Here is a 27,560-nt window from a genome sequence, read left to right on the forward strand (position 1 = left end):
CAGACCCACACTAATGCATATTATCTTAAAAATTCATGACACCTGGGGCAAAGAAATGATCCTATGAACATCTAGAAAGGAAAAATACATATATGGAGGATCAATAATCAGAATAGAATCAGATTTCTCAATGGCCACATTGGAAGATAGAAGACCATGAAACAGGGCCTCAAAATACTGAAAGAATTATTTCCAAGCTAGAATTCTAACTTAGTTAAGCTGCAAATTAAGTATAAGGATGGAATAAAGAGATTTTAGGTAATCATAGTCTCCAAACCTTCTCACCCATTCACAGGCAACTCCCAAAGGATGTACTCCATCAAAACAAGGGAGTTACCAAGAGAGGAGAGGACATGAGTTTCAGAAAACAAAGTAGAGGGAGTTCTTAAAATGATGATAAAGGGAGATCCCAAGATGACAGCTGTACAGCAGGTCTAGAGAACACTTAAAGTTGGAGTACTGACTAATAATTAAAACAATCAATGTTTTGCTTTTATTGACCTCTAATTAAAAAGAAAATTATTTTTTGTTGTATTCATTAACTACTGATGCATTAAAAACTGTTCCAAAATTAGTCGCTTAAAATAACAAGCATGTATTTATTTCTTATGCATCCACCAGTTAACTGAGTGCTTCTGCTGATCTTGGCAGGGCTCACTTGAGCGTGACGGGACTCATGCACTTGTGTGTGTGATTAACAAACAGGTCAGCTAGAAGCTGTCTGATTTCGGACAGCTTCATCTGGGATGATTGGGGTCTTTTTCCATCTGACTCTTACATGCCTCCAGCTGGCTGGTCCAGGCCTGACAGGGTTCCAAGTAAGAGCACATGCTCACAGGTCCTCTTGAGGCCTAGGCTCAGAACTGGTGCTCTGTCATTCCACCATATTCTATTGACCAATCAAGTTACGAGAGCAGCCCAGATTTTAAAAGAAGGGAAATAGATTCTATCTCCTAATGGGAGAAGCTGCAAAGTCACACTGCAAAAAATATGGTTACAAAAAAGCCAATTATCAGGGCCATTAGTGTGATCAAGATCTATGATAGACATGTTGAAAGATTCTTGTGCTCAAGGGCACCTCTCATGTTTATGCTTAAAATACACTCACCATTTGAGCCATATTGGCAATAGCATTAACTTAGAAAACCATGAACAACTTTATAAACCCCATGCTTATTGGAAAAGGAAGGAGCAAAGTCATGTGTAAATGTATTTGGGAGATTGCTTGGTATGGTAGAAACAGCGTGAGATTTGGGATCAGACAAATTTTGGGTTTTAATACTGATTCTACCACTTACTTAACTGTGAAACTCTGTTCATACATCTTAAATATTTTGAGTCAGTAAAGAGACAGTAAAACCTTCATAGGGTGGCTATGAGGATTAAATTTAACAAGTACATGTCAGTGCTGGGGTATATTAGGTCCTCAAAAATATTAATTCCTACCTGCCATCGCCCACATACGCACAGTAGGTACTTAACTTCTTCCTTCACCATTTCCTCCAATGTTCTGAACTCTAACCAACTTTTAAGTGTGAATTGCTATTAACTTACAGTGGCTGGAGACAGATTATTTCAGAATCTGAAGCTCCCCATGAAGAAAGCCCTTCAATTTTAGTTGAAAGGTTTTTGCTTTCAAAGCAAGGCTAACAAGCAGGGAGTCCAGGAAGCAAATAACTGGCATTCGTTGATTAAATCTTGGCCATCCAGGTTGTGGCTGTAGGTTAACCAAAGTTGGGCATCCACCCATGGCTTTGATCATCACCTCCAGGAAGTTGTCTTGCCCCACCCCTATCCAGGATGAGCTCATTTTCCCCTCTGTGGGTATAACTCTTACCTTGTCCATATGTCATTGTAGTTCTTACTTTGCAATTTCTTTAATCCGCCCATGAACCTGTCTGTTCTACTATATGATGAGGTGTGAGGGTACGGAGAAATTCATTATGGTCCCCCAAACCAGGTAAGTAGAAAGTGGTAGAACCAGGGATAGAGCTCAGCTCTCTCCAAAGTCTCTGGCTTAACATGCCTGAATTGTCTATTGTCAAAAGTTTGGTAAATTGAATTTGCTGAAGTTAAGACATCATCTCCAAATGTTGCAAACCAGGTCAGTATTCCAGAGCTCCCTGTGCCTGGTGGAGCCAAAGGAGGCTTTCAGAAACCACTGAAAAGATTTGGGGATGAGTACACTCACCATTTAGACCATATTGGCAATGGAATTAATTTAGGAAACCATAAACAACTTCATAGATGCTGTGCTTATTGGAAAGGGAAGAATCAGTCATGTGTAAATGTGATTTTTGCTGTGATGCCCTGGGCAAAGGCTCAGTGGAGAAGAAAGTCTGGCTGGGCATCCTGGCCTCAAGCCCCATTTCTTGCCTGTGTTGACACCTGGTCTTGAACACCAGTAGTTTGCCTGTCAGGGCCGCCCATAACCCGCCTCCTCAATCCTGACCCATTAGGCTTCCAGACTGCTGATCTCATTACGTGGTGACTACTGTTTTCCAGAAGTCTTGTCTAAACCACTTCCTCCTTCCTCTCTCCCGAAAGAGGAATAATAAACCTCAGAAGAGGAGGCTAAGGTTTAGCTTTTAAAAGGTGATATTTAAAACAAGACTCTCAGTTCAAATTCAACCTCTGCCATTTACTTATGTATAACCTTACATGAATTATTGAACAGTTCTGTGCCTCAGTTTCCTCATCGGTAAAGCAGGAATAATAATCTCTACCGGAAAGAATGCAGGGGGGTTAAATGAGATAATATCTGTAAAATGATGGAATATAGTAGACGCATATAGGTTTCCTTCCCTCATTTCTGCTATCTTCATCACTTTTGTGTGAATACACAGTAGGGGTCTAGAAAGAATACGAACCATGATTTGGGAGAAGTCAGAGGTGTTCCAAAAATTTCTGAACCTCTCCCAAACCCTTTTAAGCACTGGGGTCTGAAAAGCCTACCTTCTCCCACCCTAAGATTTCCAAATAGTATCAAAAAGAAGAAGAGATTCCCACTCCTGTTTTCTGGGGAAGGGTGGAATATGCAGGTTTATTACTGCCAACATCTATAACACAAAGGCTCTGCCAGAGCCAACCTTCAAGGTGACCCCTAGATAGGGAGAGAGAAGAAATGAGATTGAAATTTCAAGGGCCTAGCTCTGGAGATTCTGAAGATCCTTGACCTTGGGAACTCACCCATGCAGAAGTGGAGAGACAGGTTTTCAATAATAAAGGCTAAGGGCTTCAAATTTCAGCTTGGGTTACTAGAGTTCAGTGAGAGCTTTACTTTTTATTTTCGCCTCTTCTAGGATTCTTTAAATCTCATTAAGAAATGAAGAGAGAAATGTGAAGAAAAGCTGTCAGAGGGGTAAACTGTCAGAGGGATGCAAAGAAGAGTAAGATTTCAAACAATTGTTTTGAAAGAAAGTTAGTAGCTATTTAATAAGGACTGTCTATGCATATAGCAGGTATTTAAATCATAATAAGTATAAAGTAACCTCAAAAGCGTCTCAATAAGGACAGCATCTCTCTTCCAAACCTCAATGAGTTTTGCTGGCTGCACTTCCAGGGCAAGTTGTCTTGGCCACACTTTACTTCTCTTCCACTCTCTCAATCCCTTTCATTGGGCTTGGAGGCACAGCAACTCAGAACTACAAAGTCTGGTCTGGGCAGCAGAGTCATTGGCTGCGCTGTACTCTCCCTCAGGGCAGTGGCAAGCTGGGACCTCTCTCAATAGGCAAGGGACCTCCGACTCCCTGTTTTAGATCACTTCCCCCTTGGACAAAATTTAGACCTTTGTGTAAAAGCTGACTGAGAAAAGTGCAATGTGTTCATCTGTCAAGCCAAGGATGAGAGTAATGAAAATTTTCCCATCAAGGTTCACGTCCTTTGCAGAAACTTCGTTTTCAACCATCTTGTTGGCCTTCTCTGGCCTGTTGATAATGCGCCCCCTAGTGGATGCTTTACAACATCCCCTTTGTCTTCGTAGAAACTGAGTCCTTCCGCCTGACTTCAGTTCTCGAATCCTCAAGGTAAAACCAGAAAGAAGAGGGTGAAGGTGGGCATCCTTGCACTCAAGGCTTAGTGGGGAGTGGGAATGGGAATGGAACTGGGTTGCCTGAGTTGGGACAAACGGTTGGGGAATAACTGATGGTCCACGTTTTCTTTTTAAACTACATTTTGTGTTTTGAAAAGGATTTATAGATCATGAAAAGAAGGAAACATTCATTAGTTGCAATTTAAACGTCATTTACTGAATATCTACTATATGCCAGGCATTGCGCCATTGCTGCGCTACAGATCCTTGTCTGAAGGACACAGATAATTGTAGCTAAGAATCTGCTATGACAGAGGGATAGATAGAGTATTGATCTATAATGGCTGAAATTGAGCATTTGCTATCTACTTGGGCACTGTCTTAAGCATGTTGCATGTGTTAACTAAATTAAGTTATTTAACCTCTCTGTGGTTTAACAGGTAATCGTAGAACATAGCTTACAGAGTTATCAGAACTAAACAAGATAATATCTGAAAGATCTTAAAACAGTGCCTGGTACAGACATGCTAAAATAAGAAAATGGAAATGATACTCTGCACAACCTTGTGAGATGAAGTACCATATTATGTTGCATCTACAGATGGGGAAACTAAGGCAGAGGAAGCATAGTCACTCTGCTAGTAACTGGCAGAGCAGTCTGCCAATGTAAACAGCCCAGACCTAGAACATGCTCTCTTAACTCCTATGCCACACTGCTTCTGCCTGAACATACTGACCCTTTTAACAGGAATAGTTTTCATTTCAGTTCTTAAAGAAGGCTGGCATCAACATTAGTGAGCTATTAAACAAGTGTCAAAATTATTGGGGACTGTAAATCACTTTATGTCTATTAGTTGATTCTAAGTGTGGCACAGATTACTTGTTCATTTGATGTTTGAGGAAAAGTTTAATAGTATGCCAAACTTTGGTTCTCAGTTTTCATTTACAAAGAAGCTCTTGGCTAAAGAAATTTCCTAAAAGAATCTAGGACTACTCAAACAAGAGACTGGCTTATTTTCTGCCTTTTATTGTTCCTTAAAAAGAATTCAACATTAAAAATACAAAAGTAATTGTCTACTTCATTTCTATAGAAAGGTAGACAATAAGACATCCATTTTCTAGAAAATTCTTTATTCCCAGAAATTTTATGCTGGAAATGTTTTCTGTTCCAAAAAATATCATCTAATCTTGTTGATGAACCACACAAAGGGATTACATTTTAAGTCTTATCATTGTGACTGAATGAACTGAGACTTCCCCTCTGCGTCCAGGGTTTAGGGAAGTACGACTTGGACAAGATATTCTTTATTGTCAAATAACAATGAGGTGTCTGATAAACTATCTCAGAGGCAAGGTGGGAGAATGCTCTTTTAGCATAATAAGTCCAGGGTATTTAATTCTGCTAGTAAGAGTGTCAAAATGAGTAGGAGAAAATGGTTTATGTCATACAGGTTAGAACAGAGAGTTTCTGAAAGAAATTAATCCTGGAGGTGGTGAGATGTGCTTGATTTTAGGTAACCCAGGGGAAACCCAGTGTGGTAGTATCTTTTTGATGCTGCCCGCCACTCCCCTCTCCACCCTCCCCCTCCCCACCGCCAAGCTCCCAGAGACAAGCTCTCACCCTTGTGGACTCAAGTTATCCCTTCTCCCTGTGGAGCAACTATCACTTGAAGGAGGACAAAAGCAGTTGGCATCCAACGTGGAAGGCTAGGAAAGCTGAGGGGACCGAAAAAGCTGAGACAGGCATGAGCTGGTTACAGAGGCTCCTGGACTTACAATGGGGCCATATTCCTATAACACATCATAAGAAGTCAAGAATGCATTTAATACTGGCATAAACCCATCATAAAGTCAAAAAAATTTAAGTCAAACCATCATTAAGTTGGAGGCTATCTGTATTTCTGTGGGAAGAGGTTGTGGTTATAAGGAGAAAGGGAAGGTTGTGGGGACGCCAGAGATAGATGGGGTTAAAGGAAGAAAGATGAGGGACAAGAATTAAAAGAAGGGATGGACACGGCGGCTCACACCTATAATCCCAACACTCTGGGAGGCCGAGGCAGGTGGATTACTTGAGGCGAGGAGTTCGAGATCAGCCTGGCAAACATGGCAAAACACCATCTCCACTAAAAATACAAAAATTAGCTAGGCATGGTGGTGCACATCTGTATTTCCAGCGACTTGGGAGGCTGAGGCACGAGAATTGCTTGAAGCTGGAATGCGGAGCTTGCAGTGAGCGAGATTGTGCCACTTAACTCCAGCCTGGGCAACAGAGCAAGACTGTCTCAAAAAAAAAAAAAAAAAAAAAAAAAGGGAGGGGAATATCTCTTGGGAAGGCATGCACATACACACACCAGCTTGTGTGATTCAGGGGTAAGAAAACCTGGTCCCTTTCCTCCTATTTCACCATTACTATCATTATGCAAGGCTTTAAAAAATCAGTAGCTGAGTCTGTAATTTTCACATTCCTTGTAATGTCCTTTGCATCTAGAAGATCACCTGGCACATGGATGCTCAGTCATGTATGTTGAACAAATGCACAAATAATAATAGTAACAGACCTCGTACGTGATCAAAAAAAAAAAAAAAAAAGAGGAATTAACTCACTTGTTGTATTCCAGGGGCTCTTCCAGGGTATTTGAATGGAGATAAAATGTCTGCTTACTTCCTATCTAAGTCATAGCCTAGAACTAGAGCTGAGAATATATTCCTCAAGCCAGCTGCTAAATAGCTAGTAGAATGGCACCAAGGTGCCAATGTGGACCTAGCCAGGGTGTATATGAGTTTCTTCTAATGAGAGGGGGGTACTGGAGGCAGTTAAACATTGACCTGGAGCTGCTTGCTGGGAAGCAGTGTGAAGTGTTGCTTCCATTTGAGAATGAATATTCCATCACAGAATTCCAGTTAAAGTCAACAGATTGAATATACTCATTATGTATTCTCCTTCCTAACACTTACTCAAATGATCACAAATGCATCAAAATAATGTAGACTCACAAAGAGATTGGAAGAAGGGACCTTAGCAGAAAAAGATATCAAGAGATTTTGGAAAACAGTAAATGGCAGAGGAATTCATGATCTAGCAGGTGTAGGAAGATGTCACCTAAGTGTGAGCAGAGTGAGAGCCTCTGAGTAGAGAGCCAGTTGCTCCAGCAGAAACTTGGAGATGCTTATGCCTTGGAGGCACCAAGTGGTCAGAGACGGGGGTGAGGAGCACAAAGGATTCTCCTGTCCAGGACTTTGAATCTTGAGCAAATCACACACAGACAAGTGAGAGATGAAGAGAGATTCACAGAGGTAGTGACACAATGGCTGTGGTCCAGTGGCATAGCTGCTGAGTGGCATAGCTGCTGAATGGCAGCTGTGGTGGCTGCATCCTGGCAAAACTAATCTGCCTCCTAACCTCTACATATCTAAGAAAAATAGAGGCAGGCCAGCCTTTCTGCCCTGATCCTTGCTTACTTACTGGACATCATGCCTGAGGGCATTGTACTTGATATATTTAGACCTCAGTTTCTTCACTTGTAGAAATATATATAAAGTTATGTAAATATATATAAAAATACACATAGACCAATGCCTGGCACCTAATACATGTTCAATAACTGTTGAACAAGAGCATCCTCCACTAGGCATTTCCCCATTGCAAGAACCCAGCTGGACAATGGAGATTTCCATCTCTTCAGGGGATAGCTAAAGATTCATCTCTTCAGGGGATAACTGGAGATCCATCCCATGGGGGTGGAAATAAACATGTAACATTAGTTTTTGGTCATTTCTAATCAACCAGTCCATTGTTTAATTTCCAATAACATAGCTATTTAAAAACCTCACTTTTAATTTGAAATAGGTGCAAAAAAGAAATAATGTTTTGTCATTCTGAAACTCTCTAGCCTCACTCTTAGGGAAACTATCATAACATTATATCTTCAGAGATTGACTTTACCTATTCTGTCATCTCCTTCATCCTGTGTTTGGAAAGTCTTCTTTAATGATCAAAGTCTTCTCTCTTCAGGACAGTTAAACATCATTTTCATAGGCACAATTTGTTACTAGCATATAAGAAGTGTTTTATTTTGTTCCCAACTGAGGTTACACCAGAGAAGACACATCTAAGCTGAAACACCAGAGCAAGAGATAGATTTGCTTAATGTTACCAGGCAGTTGTTTGCAGTACAAACAACTGCAAACTCTCAGTGGCCTAAAATAATAAAAGTTTATTGCTCATTCTTGCTATATGCTCCTCACAGGACACAGACAGTTTCTTTCATCATAGTCACTCAGAGACCCTGACTAATGGCACAACTGTGATCTAAAAATGTCTCTATTACCTGCCAGAAGGAAAGAGCAACTTAAGAAATATAAACAGTTGTGGAGCTAGAAGAGACAATTGCTTCTTAATTCGCAACAATACAAGATGAAATGAGAGAGATGCTTTGTGCAATAAAAGCCAACTCAACCTCAGAGGCAAAATCAACTCAAGTGCTTGGTCATTACATCCATTGTTAAAGCCTCTGCATTAACTAATGTGGCATCCAGGATATTCTTTCATTTAAAAAAATGGCTAAGGGAAAAATAAATCTAAGAATGCGCCTCTCTGCCTTAAGCCTGATTGACTCAAGGTACCCACAATTAAGAAAAAGGAACATGTTTTTAAAAGGGCTGTGGTTATGGTGGTTGGCATATATGGCTAATTAGAGTCAAAAAGATAAAGGCCAGCAGAGATGTTAAGAGTTGTGATGCCAAAAAAACTATGGAGTTTAATTAGAAAACTCTGTAACTGTTCAAGACCGAAAATGAACCTTAACTTTCTGAGAGCATAAAGCAGAGGATGTTGCTGAAGAGGAGATTTTTTCCTAGTGTTCTCTTCAGATGCGTCAACAAAGTATAATGTAAAAAGAAGGACTTCCTAGAAGGTAATATTAAGGGCCATGGGGGAAGACAGGGAGATGGACTGGGGAAGCCGCCCCAGGGGGCCAGACCAGAATCTAATAAAAACATTTTCCTTATTGGCTAGGTGCAGTGGCTCACTCTTGTAATCCCAGCACTTTGGGAGGCCAAAGCAGGTGAAGGGATCACTTGAGGCCAGGAGTTTGAGACAAACCAGACAGACAAAACCCTGTCTCTACTAAAAATACAAAAAATTAGCTGGGTGTGGTGGTGCACACCTGTAGTCTCAACTACTCTGAAGGCTGAGGCATGAGACTCACTTGAACCCAGGAGGTGGAAGTTGTAGTGATCCAAGATTGCACTCCAGCCTGGGTGACAGTGAGACTTGGTCTCAAACAAACAAACAAACAAAAGAATTCCTTATTATAGTGTAAGGGCTCTGTAATGTCTGCCCATCAGGATTTCTGAAATGCTATGGCTCAGTGACTCGTAAGTCTTCCAGGGGTCACCTTTCCAGACAGGAGTATTTATGGTAACTGAACTGTTCCTGTTCCACCATTGGAGTTTGTGTGCCAGGGAAAAGGAGGGAATGGAGCTACAGAAAACATGTATTTTCTGTTCATAAATTTTTGAGTCAATGGAAGCCACATCTGAACCATGTGTGAAAACTTCCATGCATCTTGCCAAGTTCTTGGACTTTGACCTTGATGTCATGACTGGATGAAACCTTTATGTGGTCTCTTTGAAGAATTTTGCATGTGGGAAACAGAGTTACCGAATACTAGGTGACCAGAGAAGTAGACTGTGGTATCATATTTGTGCTGTTCACCAAATGTTTCTGGATCTCTCTCTCTACTCTCCAGCCCCCCAACATTCCCAATCCCCATTTTGAGAATGTGGTGGAATTGCACTTCATTATCCCTTGAAGCTGGGTGGGATTATGTGGCTAGATTTGACCAGGCTAGTGGGTTGTAAGCTGAGGTGACATTTAACTGCTCAGGTAAGGACTTTCCTAGAGCTCTTTTTCTCCATTGGCATGTCAACAAAAGCCTGTTTAAAAACAGTAGTTGATTGTCATCTAGGGTCTCTGAGTAACTACAGAGAGCAGGACCTTCTATTGACCTACAGTGGGACTGTGATGAAAGTCAATAATAAACTTATCTTGAGACCATTGAGATTTTGATATTGTTTGTTACTGCAGGACAACTCAGCCCATCCTGACTGATACCTGCAAGGATGGCAGATATAAGACAAATATTAGTCACTCCCCCTTCCTTCTTCCTTTGCAGTCGTTAATAATCAATCTGGATTCTTTCCTAATCTGCCCAGATAGTGTCTAAGAATCTTCCTCACTCCTAGTTGATCAGAGCTCAGTCTCAATATGACACTCCTTGGCCTATTGACTTAGCAAATTCTTTAGGGAACAGAATATGTTCTAACTGACTGGGGCCAACCAGTATGGGTACATCTATCGGCTCCAGTTATTTTTTGAGATCTCCTCTTTACCGTACATGGGTTTCATGATTCCAGGAGGTAGGCAAGTAGATAATGCAGGACGCTATGGGATAATAAGCATGACCAATCTTCTTTGAATGCCCTAAAGCCCCAAGCATAATTAGGACTTCAAAATTAGATATCAAGGGAAGTTGCATCCAGCACAGAGGTTCAACCACCATAAGAAACAGATAATGTGACAGTATAGTCTCTGGGTTATTTGAGAAAACAGAGGGAATATAGTAGGAAGCATTGAAACTAGAAAGACTTTCAGGTCAGCTTCTTCTTAGGTGTGCATATTTCCTTCTCTGAATCTCAATTTCCTTATCTTCAAAATGGGGAGAGTGATAGCAACTACTTCACAGAGTTGTTTTGAAGACTAAAGAACCTACATAAGAGTCTGCCACATAGCAGACATGTGGGGAATGGGATATTTAGGAGATGCTGTTGGTGCTCTGCCCAGACCCCCTTCTTGGATTGGTGCACTCATAGCCTAACTGCTGTGTTGACAGCTAAAAACTTGCAGCTGGCTCCAGCAAACGGCTTTCTGCAGATGGGAGCTGCCTCACCCTGGAGGTTATGCCTCCTTCCCGTAAGTAGCCCATAGCCAATGACTGACTGATATGAGTGCGCAAAGATAAACCTCGTTTCCTCAAGGAGACAACTCAAAGTTAGACTTTTCCTGAGACTATCTTCCTGCTCAGCTCTTTCCCTTCCCTGTCCTGCTCCCCTCGTGCCCTTACAGGCCCTCCTGAGAAATACTCCCTTAAGAAAATCTTGTGAATTTGAATTTTGTCACTGGGATCCCCACCTAAGACAATTAATAATTGTATTATTACTAATATTATTATTTATTAATGATTTACTATTAATAGTAAATAGCAGACTCTTAAGGTTGTGGTGATGCCCTGAGCTGCTGAAAACTATAGAGGGCACCATTTTGAGGTGATTCTAGCATAGCCACAGGGAAGCTCCGTCAACCTAAAAGCTCACAGAAGTTCCTCCTGAGATCTGCTCTTGGAAGAGCAAGAACATTTGTGAAAGAACACAAGGCAAAGAATAAAGGGATGATGGGAAGGAGAGCTGCTGGGAATTGATCAGCTAAGGGCATTCTGGAGAGTCCTGCTGGGTGGATACATTCCACAGAAATGGCCTTTCTCATGACATTTGTCTCAACTAGCCCATCCAAGGCTGTGAGCTGGGGACTCCCTGAGGGACTCCTCCAGTGAGGAAAAGAATTGCTTCATTTCTGGATGTCCTGTTTCCCACTGGAAGGGCCAGCTCAGGCTCCCGTCTCAGTGAGAGGTCACTTGGGCCAGGCTGAAACTCACTTCATTTCCCTGAAGAAATGCAGTGCCTTCTCTCACTGCTAAGCCTCAGAGACTTGGCAAGTAACTGAAGACATTTGGAACATCAGATAATGCAAACTCGTAATGACCATGAGGCTCCTCTAGACTAAAGGTGGGGTTATCCCAGGCTAGGTCAGGAAAGCTCATGGTCTACTAACAAAGCTCAGATTTGGGGGAGGGCAGCTGAACTATGGATTACATGCTGGTGTCCATGTGATATGGTTGGGGTAAAGGCCAAACTGGGAGAGAGGAGGCATGACTTCTTCCAGCTTGGTCACAAAGAAGTGGTGATTGGTAACGCTAAGGATGAAAATAGTGATAATGAGGATGATGATGAGGATGATGGTGGTAACTATCACTGACTGAGCCCTCATTATGTGCCAAGCACTGGACTAACTACTTTATGAATGTTCTCATATGAAAATCTCTATCTCATAGGCATGATTAGCCCCATTCTACTGATGAAGCAATTGAGGCTAAGTTAACAATCCAATCATCCATAGCTAGGAAAGGGATGGAGCCAGGAGTTAAGCTTGGTTTGTAACTGAGTTACCTCTAGTTCATTTAAACTAGGGTATCTTCTTCCTCATCTGCAAAAAAGCACGGGCTAACAATCTGGCTTTACAATCTGGATTGATCTCTGTCCTCATCACCAAGATGAAAGGGAAGTTTGGGATCAGGTGGAGAAGGAAGATGGTGTTCCAACAGAACTGTTCACTCAGAGGAAGGTAGTTGGGAAATTCTGTGGCTCCTGCCTTTGTGAGCAGTGTGTTATTCAGGCCTGGAAAACATCTGAGAAGTGACAGAAGCTGTTGGAGAATTCCAGGGGAGTCAGGTCACTCAACAAAAGGAGTGAGGAACAGATGACTGCAATTCTAAATTTGTCTTTTTTTCCTTAACTGGAAGCCACTAGATTTTTCCAGACAATATTTGGAAGGCTAAAATCTGATTACCCCAAATAACAGACATAAAAAGATGTGGAGGTTTTACATATTCATTCAGCTTGTAAAAAGGAAAGGGAGAACCATGAAATAATATTTTATTTATCTGCTTTATGGAATTCTTCAGAGTTTAATGTCTCTGCTTTTAAACGTTTGAGAGTAAAAACAGTATTTGCATTGGATGGCTTTATTCTTTTTATATTCTTTTTGGACAAGCTGTGTGGACCCAGTCTACACTCTGGAATTTGAGCCTGACTCTGTGGCTCAGTTTTTCTTAGGACAATATGGGAATTAAATATGGCCTTTCACTGCCTCAGTGGAAGAATGAATTAATTGAACTTTAAAAACTACCAGGACAAAGAATTATTGAGCTAAAAACATTTGTGTTGTTGCCAGGGACTCCACAGTCTTCTCTCCTTGCTCAACCCAAGTCAGATGTGTGGGCATTTCTACTCACACCTTCCTGTCTGGGCTGAAAGGTGACAAGTGAGGAAAGCTTCTCATGAAAGCTCTCCTGGAAGTGCCTGAACCCTCTGTCACCTGTGGTTCTTTGACGTACAGAACACTGGCATCCTGTTTATGACATTGTGCCTGGAAGGAGGTGCCCACACTAGGGCCAGTGCCTTAGGTGGCAGGCCACACAGTTCACGCTCTTTGCAGGTATTGCCCTTTGTGGTTCTACAATCCTCCATCACAGGGCAGGGCATTGCAATGGACTGAATGTTTGTTTTTACCCCAAAATTTATAAGTTGAAATCCAAACCCTCAAGGTGATAGTATTAAGAGGTGGGGCCTTTGGGAAGTGACTAGATCATGAGGATAGATTCCTCACGAATGGGATGAGAGCCCTTATAAAAATGACCTCAGATAGTTCCCCTGCCCTCTTTCTGCCATGTAAGGATATAAGGAGAAACCCAGAAGGGGGCCCTCCCCAGAAAACACCATGCTGCCACACTGATCTCACACCACAAGCCTTCCTCAACTGCAAGGCATTGATTTCTGTAGTTGATAAAGCACTCAGCCTATAGGGTTCTCACAGCCAGAACTTAGTTGGGGATGTGGCTCAAGGGGCTCCTGGCAGTTCTTGTGGTAGGTGGAAAGACTTTTTTGTGACTTTCTGTAACTTCCTCTGTTAACTGGCAATTCACATCAAAGCAAACAGCCCGCTGATGTCAGGTAGAGCCTGCTGGGCCTCACACATTATCGGTCAAAGAAGAGATCAAAGATGAAGTGGGCCCTGTTTTGCTCCCATTAGATCTGTGCTCAAAGGCCTCATCATTTGAACCTGAGGAAAGAAGGCCTCGGCCCTGCATCTTACACTCCCTTCCTAAAAATGGTCTCATTTTGCTTGTCTCAGTGTCCATGTTGGCAAGATGGACCCATAACACAGCCAGCGATGTATGGATCACTAGGAGATTACTAGCAATGCATGGATCACTAGGGAATTACTAGTAGTGCATGGATCACTAGGGGATTACTAGTGGTGCGTGGATCACTAGGGGTCTAGCAGTGCATGGATCACTAGAGGATTACTAGCAGTGCATGGATCAATGGAGATTACTAGCAGTGCATGGATCACCTGGGGATTACTAGCAGTGCATGGATCACCAGGGGATTACTAGTGGTGCATGGATCACCAGGTGTTTACTAGTGCTACATGGATCACCAGGGGATTACTAGCAGTGCATGGATAACCTGGGGATTACTAGCGGTCCATGGATCACCAGGGGATTACTAGCAGTGCATGGATCACTAGGGGATTACTAGCAGTGCATGGATCACCAGGGGATTACTAGCAGTGCATGGATCACTAGGGGATTATTAGCAGTGTATGGATCACCAGGGGATTACTAGCGGTGCATGGATCACCAGGGGATTACCAGCAGTGCATGGATCACTAGGGGATTATTAGCAGTGTGTGAATCACTTGGGGAATACTAGCAGTGCATGGATTATTAGGGGTGCCAAATGGTTAACAAGTGGACTCACTGATGGGGCTATGGACAAATGGGTAAAAGATTTGAACAGGAACTTTTCAGTCACATACACATACTTCTTAAAAATTAGGACCACATGCACTAAAGCCTCCTGGGTCATACACACAGGAGACATAGATGACAATGTCCATAGCAGCCCTGCTCGACATAGAAAAACACCTGGAAAAGAGCACAAGTCCACTGTCCAAAAAAATGAATAAACAAAGCATGACATATTTCACATGCTATCATATTATTACACAACCGTGTAATGAACAAACCACCGTTACTTGAAACAACATGGATGGACTGAGAAACACAATGTTAAATAGAAAAAGAACAGTTCAAAAAGACTACATGCACTCTTTTTTAAAAAGCTCAAAAATAAGCAAAGCTGGTTTGGGTACACGTATGTTGGGGGGGGTAGAACTATTTTAAAAAAAATCAACAGGGGAACAATAGACACAAAATTGCAAGTAGCAGCTTCCTCTGGGGAGTAAAGCATGAGAACAAGGTAAGGGAGAAGCACGAGAACAAGCGAGGAGCACGGGGTGAAGGAAGGCTGTTGGCGACGCTCTATAGCTCTTGCATTGGGTAGTGGGCTTGTGGGCTAGTATCTCATGTGGCATAAGACCAAGACATGGGTTACAGAGATTCTTTTGTAGGTATGAGATGTTATATTAAGATAGTAAGATTAGAAAATAAAAGTAAATCTGTAGTCATGATGACTTACCTGGGTAAGATAATTCAAATTTCACAGTCCAAAAGCATAGAAGTGATCTACTTGAAACCCCTCATTTTATGTATGTCAAGATGACTTCCAAATTGCATAGGCATTTGGCCACATTCGTATGACCCTTCAGTGACTGAGTGGAGACCAGAATTCCTGGGTCAAAACTCTCAGTCCACAATTACTCTTTCCCTACTTACCCCTGTAAATTCTTTTTTATTTTTCCTTTTCATGCAGTGGTAATTAAAAGCAACACTTAGCGGGCCCTCACAAAGGATGGATTAAACACCTCTGATCCAGAAGAGCAGGGAAATCACATTCCCTGAGCAAGCAAAGTCAAGTCTCTCTCTGGGTGTGTTGCCTTTGGCAGGAGTGGCTGATTTGGACCTAAGAGTATACATACTAAAGCATTAAGAAGTTTACCTTAACTCTGATTTGTGGCTATCTGCTATCTTAAAATAAAATGGCAGCTCAGAGATTTACTAATGAGCATATTTTCTGTAATTAAGATTTTAATAACATTTTGAATGTGGATGGGATGTAGACCTGGCTCCAAGGGAAGAATAAAACATGTCTTTTCAAATGAAGTGTCCATTTTCAATATTTTAATAAATTACCGACAGTGGTGAAAAAATCGTGGTGTATCACATCTATGTATTTTACTTACTTAAAATCAAATATTTGCCTCATTTCCCCCTAAAATAGAATAAGAGAAAACAATTCAACTAATCCAGGCCATCTAACAGTGGGTGTCCTACAGCGTGACGCAAGAGTCTGCCACTCTTTCTGTGGGTCTCTGTTCCTGGACATATACCTTTCAGTGCATCAGAATCTCACCATGCTGGGTGTGATCCTACTGTCGAAGAGCATGCATTTTATTTCTACAGCATCACCAGTTAAGGCTTGCCCCTTACTTCCACGGTCATTATTTTTCCAATACTGGAGGAAAAACTTGCTATGTTGAACTTGTCGAGAAATGGTATGTTTGTATACTATCCTTTATGAATGATTTAAGGGATTTCCATGGCCTGATAGTCATTAGAGCTATTCACCAGCTAGTTCCAGTTTTCTTCCTGTGAATCTGGTGAGGTTGCACTTCCTTTCATAGTTAGATGGAGCTATGTGAATTGATTTGACCCTTGAAATATGAGCAGAAGTGAGGTACATACATTCAGGGGAAGCTGTAAGAGTCCATGTAAGATTTGCCAAGTTCCTCTTCCTGCACTGGCAGCTGCAAAAGCATGGAGATGGAGCCTCCCTCATACATCCTGAGTGAGGACAGCACAGAGCAGAGTCTCCCAGCCAACTGGTAATGGACATGTCACATGAATAAGAAATACACTTTGGTTTTAAGGCCCTGAGATTTGAGGGCTACCCCATACCAGCTGATTCATTGACTATATACCATTTCATTCAACTTACTAACTTTAGATTGCATGATGTAATTCCAATAGATATTTAGGCTTCCTAGAAAATACTCATTTTAACATTGTAGCCCTCAATTCATGTTTCTACAAAAAGAACACTACTATGTAACCAACAATTAGTCTAAAATGGGAATTAAAGAAGAGGCAACAACCAAAATAAATTGAAATCCACATTTATTGATGAGAGATATATACACAAAAGTTAAAACACTTAGTGAAATATTGGATTCACAGGTTATTTCCAGTATATAAAGAATATCCAGTTATTTTACATGTGAAATGTTACAGTAATCAGTCCACATTGTAAGAAAGCTTAGAAAGCTAAAGGCGAAAACAAAAGACCTCAACTACCCAAAATGTGCTTCATCAACAAGGCATTTTCTAGTAGCATATATGAGAAACAATTCAAAAATTAGTTGAAGATTTTATCTTTTTGCATTCATTAGTCTTTAAACACTATGTGCTATAGATGCTCTGTGCTATGTGACTTCAGACCAATGGGGATTGTGAATGTGAGGAATACAATTGGTTTTATCTTTTGTTCTGGACATACAAGAATTTTCAAAGAGAATCCTGCATAAAGCCCAGTTTTATTTCAGGAAGTATTCCATCCTAAATTTGAAAGGAGTTGAAGAAGCCACATTTTCAAGGAAAAATTAGCCTGTCCACCATATCTCCTCATATGAAGCAGCCACTGCAAATTAATGTGCTTCATGCCCCCTGATGATATTGTAGGCTTTACCCTTCTTGGGAAAAGAGTAGGGCACTCAAGGTTCCCTATAGCACATGGCTAGTTCTTTTCTGTCCTTGGGGAGGAGAAAGGGGTTACAGGAACTATAGACCTCACAGCATTGTATTTAGCGATAATTATACAGAATGTGTGTTTTAGGAGGCAACTGTATACTTGCATTAGTTAATCCCATCTTCAATCATTAAAAACATGCACACAGAACATATTAGGTAGAGAAGGTCATACTCCCTCATATATGTGGGACCTGTGTTCATCAGTTGCCCCTCTACAACCGCATAAGCTGTACACTCACTATTCCTGTGCTTCTAGTGCTCTAAGTTTTTTACAGAGAACTCTGAAGTTTATAGCCAGAACTGTGCTTTCGTAGGGTTTCACCTGCAGGTGCATTTGCAGTTAGTTAGTCAGCAATGTTTTTTCCTGTACCCTGATTCAAAAATCCAAGGGAGACAAGGCTCCTCAGAACCTTTAAGTCATGAGCATCATGATGAGTATTTGGCAACCAGAGAGGCTGACCTTTCTCTAAAGACATGATGCTAATATGCACAGGGTCAGACTAACTTTTTGTCCCTCTAAGCCCAATCCACCAAGCAAAGGAGGACTGTAGATGGATGTTCTCATTCTAAACCTACCTAAGTCTAGGTAATCAAAAGTTCCACAGTTGCATTCACCATGTATTAAACAGACATGAGATGACCTTTCACTAAGAACCAGGACACACACCCAGCCCATCCCTGCTCTGAATTGTGTATTTACAAAGGTGCTGGACACACACAGACTTTCAAACAATCATCAGTACAAAGGATTCACAGATAAATTCTTCACTCATATATATTCCCAAACCACACTGAGAAAGAGGAGAAATGATTCACGACTAGTTATCTAAGAAGGAAAAGAAATGTTTGCAAAACACCGATCAACATGTCTACTGCATTTAGATGAATAGCCAAAAATAACATATACATTTAAATTACAATACATCTATACACCATTTCACTGAAATTACACCTAGATCCCTACATTATAGCTACACAAAGTGCATAGGCACTGTTCTTCATGCGTGAACCAAGTGTCAGTGTGTATACACAAGAGCTTCATGCTTTGACAGCTAGCTGTACTTGAAAATAGATACAATTATTGCCAGTCGAGGGTACATCTAATCTGTTTGTTTAATGAAGAGCAGGTTCAAATACATACCAATACACTTTCTATGTAACTGACTACTTTTTAAACCACGGTAAAAATACTAGTCCTACCACCATCTCAGAAAGTATTTGGTGGAAGGAAGACACCTCGTCTTTGCAGTGGCTATCGTTTTACCTTTCGGGGAAGTTATATAGTCTGTTATTCACCTGAGGACAGAAACTACCTGGGCTTCTTCTGAACAATTTCAGTATGATTCTAAGCCCCCACTTCCAGCCCCCAGTGATACAGTATTGCCTCATAGTTGGTTCTAAAAATTTTTTGTAAACTTTCTTTAAAAATATGTGCTCAATTCACATAACAATGTGACATTTACCACTAATTTGCTTGGCAAGAATTAACTGCAACAAATCTGTCCTGATTTCATCTCTAGCACTCATCCTCAGTCTCTGCTACTCAAAGTTTTCCTAAGCCAATTTTCACATAAACCTTTAGGAAGGTATGAAACATTCTGATCTAGAAATAATCCTACTATTAATACCTTGTCTTTGATAGTCTTAGAGAAAAGCAAAATGAGAATGCTCAGCTGGAAAAACAAGGCCTGGTGTCAAACATTTAAAAAATCAGCACCATTCCTTGAGTTAGAAAGATGAATTATTTAGATGTATATCCTCACCAGCTAAGGGATTTAAGCAATTCCTTGTTCTTAATGGTTCATTTTGTTTATTGCATCACTAAAGACTGGGTTCTTAAATTTGTCAAATGTGACTATATAGTCAAGAAACAATTGGTAGCTCTAAATTGCTGAAGAAACTTCTTGTGCTCTAATTAGTTATAATTCTACATGTGTGGTTACATAGAAAATACTGTAAGAAAATATGTCTGCAAAATTACAGATACTAAATAGATTAATTCAGTCTACACTGAGTTCTTTATAATTTCTGAAGAATAGTTACAAACCTATAACATTATTAAAGGCTAAATTAATATTAAACATATAACAACCAGGTCTATAAATACATTTTCTAATGCTCTTTATAAATAATAGCAAACAAGCTAGGGGATTTGTTTAAAAAAATGTAAGACTGGGCTGGAGGAATTTGTGGATTTAGGGTGCAATACTGATCAGAGGGCAATATATTGTCCCTGGTAACACAGACTCTTACCAGGAAGCCAAAATATATCTGCTGGCAACAAGATCAAGTTAGATTCACAGTTTGCCAGCTCTTTCCTCAAGCTGTAGAAAACAAATAGAAAAACAATATACAAAATCCTCAAAAAAGTAGTTTTTTTATATACAAATCTCTATAGTGACCAGATAATCTGATCTGTGTTGTGCAACATGGAGACGCAATGCTGAGGTTTTCCAGGAGAAAGAGAAAGGGAGGGAGTTAAGGTGATTTGTAGAAAAATCTAGATGCCAAAGGATGACTTTCTATAAGGGAAGTAACTCTTATGGAGTATTAAACCACCAGACAGCCAACTTTCTGATCATTTATCTCAGGGAATTCACTCCATGGGTCCATGGGGGAGAAACTTCAGAGATGTGCTGGACCAACTTCCTTGGCTAGTGTGTGTATTTGCCCCCTAGCAAAGGCAACAGGCTGTTTCCAGGCAGGCAAAATGGTTGCCATGAGAAGAAACAGTGCCCCAGAAGGAGTGAGGCTCCGACTGTAACATCTCCATCTCCAGTGAGGATGATGACAAGGCTAACAGTCAGTTGTCAGGTTTCAACACTCACCCAAGGATTGGGGTGTCTCCAGAGAAACTGAGGACCTGTTGCTACCCATTCTCTAGGTCAACTTCTGACTCTACAAAGCAGTGAGGTCTGTTCCAATAGCTGGTTTTATTCTCAGCACAAAAGGGCCCTGTGTAAAAACCAGAAGGATTTTCTAAAATATCAAAATGAATATTTGGCCTGGAGGTTGGAAAGTGAAGCAAGGCTGGACATAGAAAAAAACTGATCAGTAGTTATTCAGGATATTATTTAGGATAAATGAAATAGGAACTTAGGGGCATCTCTCACTTTTGTACAGGTTCTTATCTGGGTCAATGAAGAAATTGTGTTTATCTTGCTGCCCTTGCATCAGGTTTTTTGCACTAACGGAAAAAAGCCGGCCGAAAAACAAAACCCAATCCTTTCAGTCCTAGCTTTACATCTTGCCCCTGCAAACCTGAAGAGCTGAAGTCTTCTCTGACAACAAAGGAGTTCACAACACAACAAATACCAACACTACTCTATTTAGCAGAAGTTTGGACAAACAGCAGAGGTGTCCACCATGGGCCATTGCAGCATTGCCAGAAAGTGCAAGAGGTTGTTTAAAGATCATGGCTGGTGACATGGACCTTGCAGACCATGCATTGTATCCCATCCACCCTAGAAACTAATCAGGCCTCGAAGAGGGCAATGATAGTCAGAAAATTCCATTCTTGTAAGTTAGAGCATCTCTTCCTGCAATGTGATACCCATGATAAAAACAAACCAAGAGGAAAATGTGAAAATGAATTTGCGGGCTTACTTGTGAATGGGTGTGCATGTCTACATAATGGTGGAGAAGAAAAGATATTTACAAACAGTTGCCGTGATTGTGCAAGTGTTGCACCAAATTTCAAAAGAGTGATCAAGGTTATTCGCCAAAGGCTCTCAAATTCCCATACTGGGTGGGCAATTAGAATTGTTGGAGAAAATTGTGTGTTTTGGGTATTCAGAGAGGGCTCTGTTGCTACAGCAGGAATGATGCAACAGCTTGAGTGAGGCTGTAGGTTCATCCAGTCCTCTCATGTTGACTCTGGAAACATTTTTTCCGTGAGCCAAATCACTACTTCTATTAGGAAGGTGAGTTTAAGTCAAGGGAACTTTTATTAAAAAACGTTTATTGGTGTCTCAAAATATCAAACTGTGAATGAACATGGCCAACTTCGAAGCTTGTTGTAAAACATCAAATGAATAGAGGCTTGAATTTAATTTCTCCCAAAGGAGATGAGAAAAATCTAAATTGATTATTCATTATTGTGGGCTACTTCAACTTAAAATGTAAATAGGTCACATTTTATAGTAGGAAGCCTCTTAAGAAGGAAACAAAGCAGAGATCATAATACATTGGGCTCATAGAGCTGGAAGGGGATTTTAATCATTTAATCCAACCCCTTCACTTTTCATATGGGAGAAAATGAGGCTTGGACACAAAATGACTTATGTAAGTCATACAGCTAAAAATGGGCAGAGTCTAAATCAAATGTTCCCTCTACCAAACCATGTTGTTTCTTATCATCTCTATGTCATTGCCTGAATTAGCTGTGTTATGCTACAAAGTTGGATACTATTTAATCAAGATTCTCTGTTATCTATTTTAAAACCAAGCCTCACACTAACTTGTGTGATGGCTTACTAAGCTGGCTGTTAGCAAAGCAGCAACAATAAGTGGAATGATAGGAAAGGAAGAGGTGGAGTAGAAAATTTGGTTTTCTTTTAGGGAAAATCATAAGAAAATGTGTCATGAGCAGCTGGAAACTCACTCTATGCTAGGAGAACAATCTGCCTCTAGTGCCACCTGCTTGGATTGGCACTCAGTGATCCCTCTAGGCTTAACCAGAAATTACTACAGATACTGAGACCATTTATCTTCTTTGACAATTAGACTTACAAAACTCACTCCAGAATTCCTTCAGGCTGTTTTTTTTTTAACTTAGTCTTCTTCTGCCTCCAGACTCTAGCATTCTTATTCAAGGAGCAAGTATGATAATAACTGAAAATTTCATTTGGTCCTTTTTCTTGGTTTGGAATGAGTTCAGTTGGAGAATAAGTAAAACAAACCAGCAGCTCAGACAACTAGATAGCCGTAAGAGTTAGAGAGCAGCTAGGTGAGAAAAATCACTTCCACTGGGGTATAACTGCTGTGCACTTTTAGTCATCAAACTAGATGAGAGCTGATGAGACTTGTTTTTCAGGAGTCAGAACTATGGAGAATTCTCTCTGAGCACGGATATACCTAGTTGGATTTACTGCTGCATTCCATGGGAAAATATTGCACAGGTGGCCGAAGCCTTGATTCTGACAAAAGTAAAAAAACTATAACATCACTTTTGCTATTGAGAGCAAAGGGACGTGTAGTATTTGCAAAAACATGGCAGAATTGGGTTTCCTTTGGTGGACCCAGTAAATGAGTTTCCCAACCACTTTGCTCCAAAAGGCCTTCTTGACTAGATACATATGCAAATGATGTATTTCTCCACACACAAGTGGAAATGACCAGAGACCCTCTAATCAACAGGTCATTGGGATTCCTGGCATCACCTAGCAGGAATCTCCCCATGACTTGAATTTTCCCTAAGCCTTTCTCATATTCCATGAGTCTAAATCCAGGAGCTAGGCATTTTGGCACCCCTTCTTTCAGCTTTCATGAATATCCAGGCTGACTAGTGGTTCGAGAGGAGAAAGAAATATTTGTCTTTTACAGGGTATGGTACCTTCTGCAGACAGCAAAACCATAGGCTGTGTTTCTACACACTCAATAGGAAGTAAAAACTGAAACTGATAGCTATGTGGTTCAGCTCTCATAACCTAGAGTCCTATGTTGAAGATCTGTGAGATCTAGATGATTGCCCTGATTTTCTGATGCTCTTTGTATGGGAAGCATGCCCTCAAAGATCTAAGGTAAAGTATTACCTTGAAAGATAAGCTATTCTTCTCACTGATTGGATTTGGTTCATTGAATTTGAGTAAGTAATTAAGTGATGATTCCACTTGGGTTTCTCAAAGGGCAAGAATGAGAAAGAGAAGAATTAAAGTCTACTTAGCTGGTTTTCTCCTGAAATGATTCTGATTCCTAAAAAACATGAATGAGTCTATAGCAAAATGGCATTGCCGAAGCCCTGATTTACAGACCTTACAGGATGCAGTGTATGTATGTTTCTGGCCTGCTGTAACTGTATATAAATATAACATTTATGCATTATCAAATAGTAACAGACTATTACAAGCATTCATATATATGTTGAACCAATTAGGATAAATCTATACATATAATTGACAGGTTAAATGTATTCTATTTAGATAAAGGTTATTAGAGGTATACCCTGGATCCATTTGTTCTGTTTATGGCACATATGCTGGGCAAAGAAAATCCCAAATGGGCATGGCAAGGGAGAAATAAATGAGGCTTAAATAAAAACAGAGGACATAGACATATGTCAACATGTCAACTCTACATGCATTTTGGATTTTCAGGCTAGTCCTGAGTTCAAGAAATTGTATATTTTTAATATGACTTATTGAATTTCCAGATAAGTGTGATTTTCTAAGTATATTCTCACGAGACTTCCTGCACACAGTAAGTCTCAGACCAGAAAAAACTTGCTTTGTGAAGTTGTACACCTTGTTTCTTCCAAACACATTGTCTGCTGACATATTTACAGGCTAATAGGATAGCTAGGAAAAAGTTGAAGACAAAACACACCGGAAAGGTTTCAGGCAGAGTTTTGAGAAGAGAATCCTGTGACCACTCCATTGAGAAACATGCCCATGTATACAGATCCCAAAGCTGGCCTTCCATAGCAAAAAACAACAAGCTCCTAGACGCTTTGCCTATAGCCTCCAACTTACCATAAAAAAGCTCTTGGGAACACCACTTAAAGAAAATCCTAAACAGTTTCACAGCTAAACCCAGGAACTGTCTCCTTAACCTATAACATTTGCTGTAAAGAATGTATTTTCTGGCTGGGCACGGTGGCTCACGCCTGTAATCCCAGCACTTTGGGAGGCCGTGGCGGGTGGATCATGAGGTCAGGAGATCGAGACCATACTGGCTAACATAATGAAACCCATCTCTACTAAAAATACAAAAAATTAGCCAGGCATGGTGGCATGTGCCTGTAGTCCCAGCTACTCGGGAGGCTGAGACAGGAGAATCGCTTGAACTAGAGAGGCGGAGAGGCGGACGTTGCAGTGCAGTGAGCTGAGATCGCGCCACTGTACTCCAGCCTGGGCAACAGAGCAAGACTCTGTCAAAAAAAAAAAAAAAAAAAAAAAAAGAATGCATTTTCTACTACTACACTTAATCATATCCCTTGACCACCCTGTTTACTGCCCATCTACTGGAAATAAAGACCAATGTCATTTGAAAAGCAAAAATGAAAAGTTGCCTAATACTGTTCAGTAGTGATCCTTATCCAAAAATCACTAGGGTTTAGGAGACAAAAACAACTGGAATCTCATGTCTCTTGTATGTTTCAAAGGTATCTGATTTAAAAGAGAGAAGTCACAAGGAGCAGATAAGAAAGGCTATTTGAGGTCCATAAGCACCCTCATCTCAGAGAATTTGGGTTCTATAAACCATGACTGTCTCAGCATCCCTCCGCTGGTTTCATATAATACAGCCTACTCTCACCTATAAACAAGGTTCTACATACTTCTTAGAGTCAAATGTGCTTTATTTCTCAATGATTCAAGTCCCAAGCTTACTCCCAAACCCAGCAACCTTAGGAAAATACTGTGCGTTATTCAATAAAAAAGGATAGTAGAGACATTAAAAAATTTAGCTTGCATTACCAATCATTAAGGATTTGTTGGCTGCCTACTGCATGCAAGGCACTGTGCTACACCAATTATATTATTTATTCCTTAAAACTTCACAGCCTTAAACAAGATTCCATCTGTGAAGTTGTACAGAGCCATCCTTTGTTGCCATGTCATTGTTCAAGGCTGCCTGGACTCTGCCATAGGAATATCACTTTTATAGGGTTTTGCACAGATGTTTGTTTTCTGTTTCTTTCCACTGAGAAGACTGAGGAGGAAGACTGGCTCTGCTTCCAACTGTGTCCTATAACTGGTTTTATGTGCTTTGATAGAAGATAACAAGACGCTTTCAACATATTGGATAAATACCAGTATTTTTGTTTCATCAAGAGATGACATTAAAAGAGGCACAGCCAACACAAGTGTCTTCCATGTGTGAGGACAGTAAAATGACCAGGCTTTCTAGGATGATGAGATGATGACTGAAATAATTGACAGATTAAAAATATATTTTTCTTTAGGAACCAAAAAATAATCTTTTGGGTTAAACAAAGCAAAACACATACCAAATAATCTCACTTGATTTTACTACACCAGGTGAAGGCAAACCAAACATAAATAAATTTGAATATTTAACTCTGGTTAAACTTTATGTTGACTGTGCTCTCTTACTTTTGTCAATATCTACAGTGGTTATATATAAAATACTTCCTAATCAATTATCAAATTTAGAAAGAATAATGAAACATACTTTGAAATTTCAACCATCGTTCTCACAGATTACACAGGGTAAGGCAGAGATGTAACAGGTTCTTTAATCAACTGCCTTTAAGAGCATGGCTCCCTTTAAAACTGTCTTTGAAACATTTTACTTAAAGAGCATATGGAAGATAAATTGTCAGAATTCCCTAAGACAGGTATTTGCTTTTAATCAATCCATGTGCAAGCTTTACTAGACATTTTAAGGGGAGTTACTTCTAGAGGCTTTTAATAGAATCTCTTGTGCATAACAAGGCGAGACATGGAGAACACTTTAAGGAATAACATGCTGTGTGTTTGCTCATTTTCCCAAGTCCCTGGAGTGTACCACACTGCTTTACTCATGTCCCCTGGGAAAAGAGCATCCACACTTCTGCATCTTGGGAGAAAAGGGAAGCTGGCAAGAACGTGTCTTCAATTCCAACTGATTCCTCCAGCAGCATCCATTCAAATAATAATACAAGTGAGAAAATTAGACGGTTATAAAGCATTATTTGGCAAAGACACAGCACCGTGCCTGTCATCACTGACTCACAAGAACTCCTCTAAGCCTCGGCTAACAGATTAAGTAAACATAGAAATATACGCATTTTTTTCCTTTTTAAAGAAAGCTTGTTTATATCATCAGTTACCATAGGATACGCTGGGGAGTTTATTCAAGAATTTGCTGAGACTCGTATCCTTATTTCTCACGTTTCCAAGGTTCTTCCTCAACACTGCAGTCGGCTGACTTTCCATTGGCTGCCAGAGTTACCTGAAAATAATTATCATCAACATCCAGCTTACAGACCACGAACCAGAAAAAAGCCCTGTGGGTTATGTGGAGAAGCACCAAATCCAAGATTATACTACATGACTGAAATATTAGTTTTAAATGGAGTTCTTTCCAAATTGAATTTGAACCTGTCTTGGGTTTCAACAGTGATCTGAGAATTTTAAAAATCCATATTTGCCTTGGGAGTATCAAGGTATTAAAGCTGCTTTGTAATTTGGGGAATAACTTCTACTATGTTTTTAGTGTTGTGGGGTGTCTAACTACCCAGAGATCCATCACACAATAACACAGTCCTTAAAATATAGTGCCCACGTGCTACTCCATACAACCACAGAGGAAGAAATCCAGAACTAGGTATCTAGTTCTACTCATGCATGTGAAAGGTTCAGTTGCAATGACACCAGGTAGATGGCATACGTGTCTAATTTTTAAATCAGAAATCATGACATTTCAGCTGTGCCAAATAAGCGATCCCAGCTTTAAAGATTAAAAAGAAAAGTAGGGAGAATTAAAAGTCTGAGATTGGTGACAATGTTTATCTAAATTACTTCAATGCAGACATTTAATAATCAGATAAAATGACCAGACCATCTATATTATGCTTCCCTGGCTCAAAGTGAACTGAACCTTTTTGCAGAATAGGAGGTTTTCCCCTCCACTTCTAAGTAGTTTTCCTAGCTTACCTTCTGTCTGTCTGTCCTCAACGTCATGTGCAAACTTAAACCCACGACTGATATTCCACATAATGGAGAGACTGGATTTATGAAAGCATTAGAATATGGAGACAT

At 40.4% G+C, this 27,560-nt stretch overlaps 2 protein-coding genes across 9 annotated transcripts in view; one reads left to right on the forward strand and one right to left on the reverse strand.

Annotated features, from left to right (window-relative positions):
* Window positions 1-27,560, forward strand: part of CD44 (CD44 molecule (IN blood group)) — a 159,429-nt gene that overhangs the window by 96,185 nt on the left and 35,684 nt on the right. Inside the window, exon 9 of one of the 3 annotated variants that reach the window (XM_063608398.1) lies at window positions 15,644-15,993. The exons of the other annotated variants lie outside the window; for them this stretch is intronic. Within the exon in view, the coding sequence (XP_063464468.1) occupies window positions 15,644-15,653 (10 nt within the window). The 3' untranslated portion in view covers window positions 15,654-15,993. Of the gene's footprint in view, window positions 1-15,643; window positions 15,994-27,560 lie in introns of those variants that run through there. 3 annotated transcript variants of the gene reach the window in all.
* SLC1A2 (solute carrier family 1 member 2) overlaps window positions 16,991-27,560 on the reverse strand; it is a 168,404-nt gene continuing 157,834 nt past the window's right edge. For all 6 annotated transcript variants that reach the window (XM_063608391.1, XM_063608395.1, XM_003830368.5 and 3 more), the window contains one exon: window positions 16,991-26,751. In XM_063608391.1, the coding sequence (XP_063464461.1) occupies window positions 26,680-26,751 (72 nt within the window). In that variant the 3' untranslated portion in view covers window positions 16,991-26,679. The remainder of the gene's footprint in view (window positions 26,752-27,560) is intronic.

Source organism: Pan paniscus, chromosome 9 (genome assembly GCF_029289425.2).
Source record: "Pan paniscus chromosome 9, NHGRI_mPanPan1-v2.0_pri, whole genome shotgun sequence".
Taxonomy (NCBI): Eukaryota; Metazoa; Chordata; class Mammalia; order Primates; family Hominidae; genus Pan; species Pan paniscus.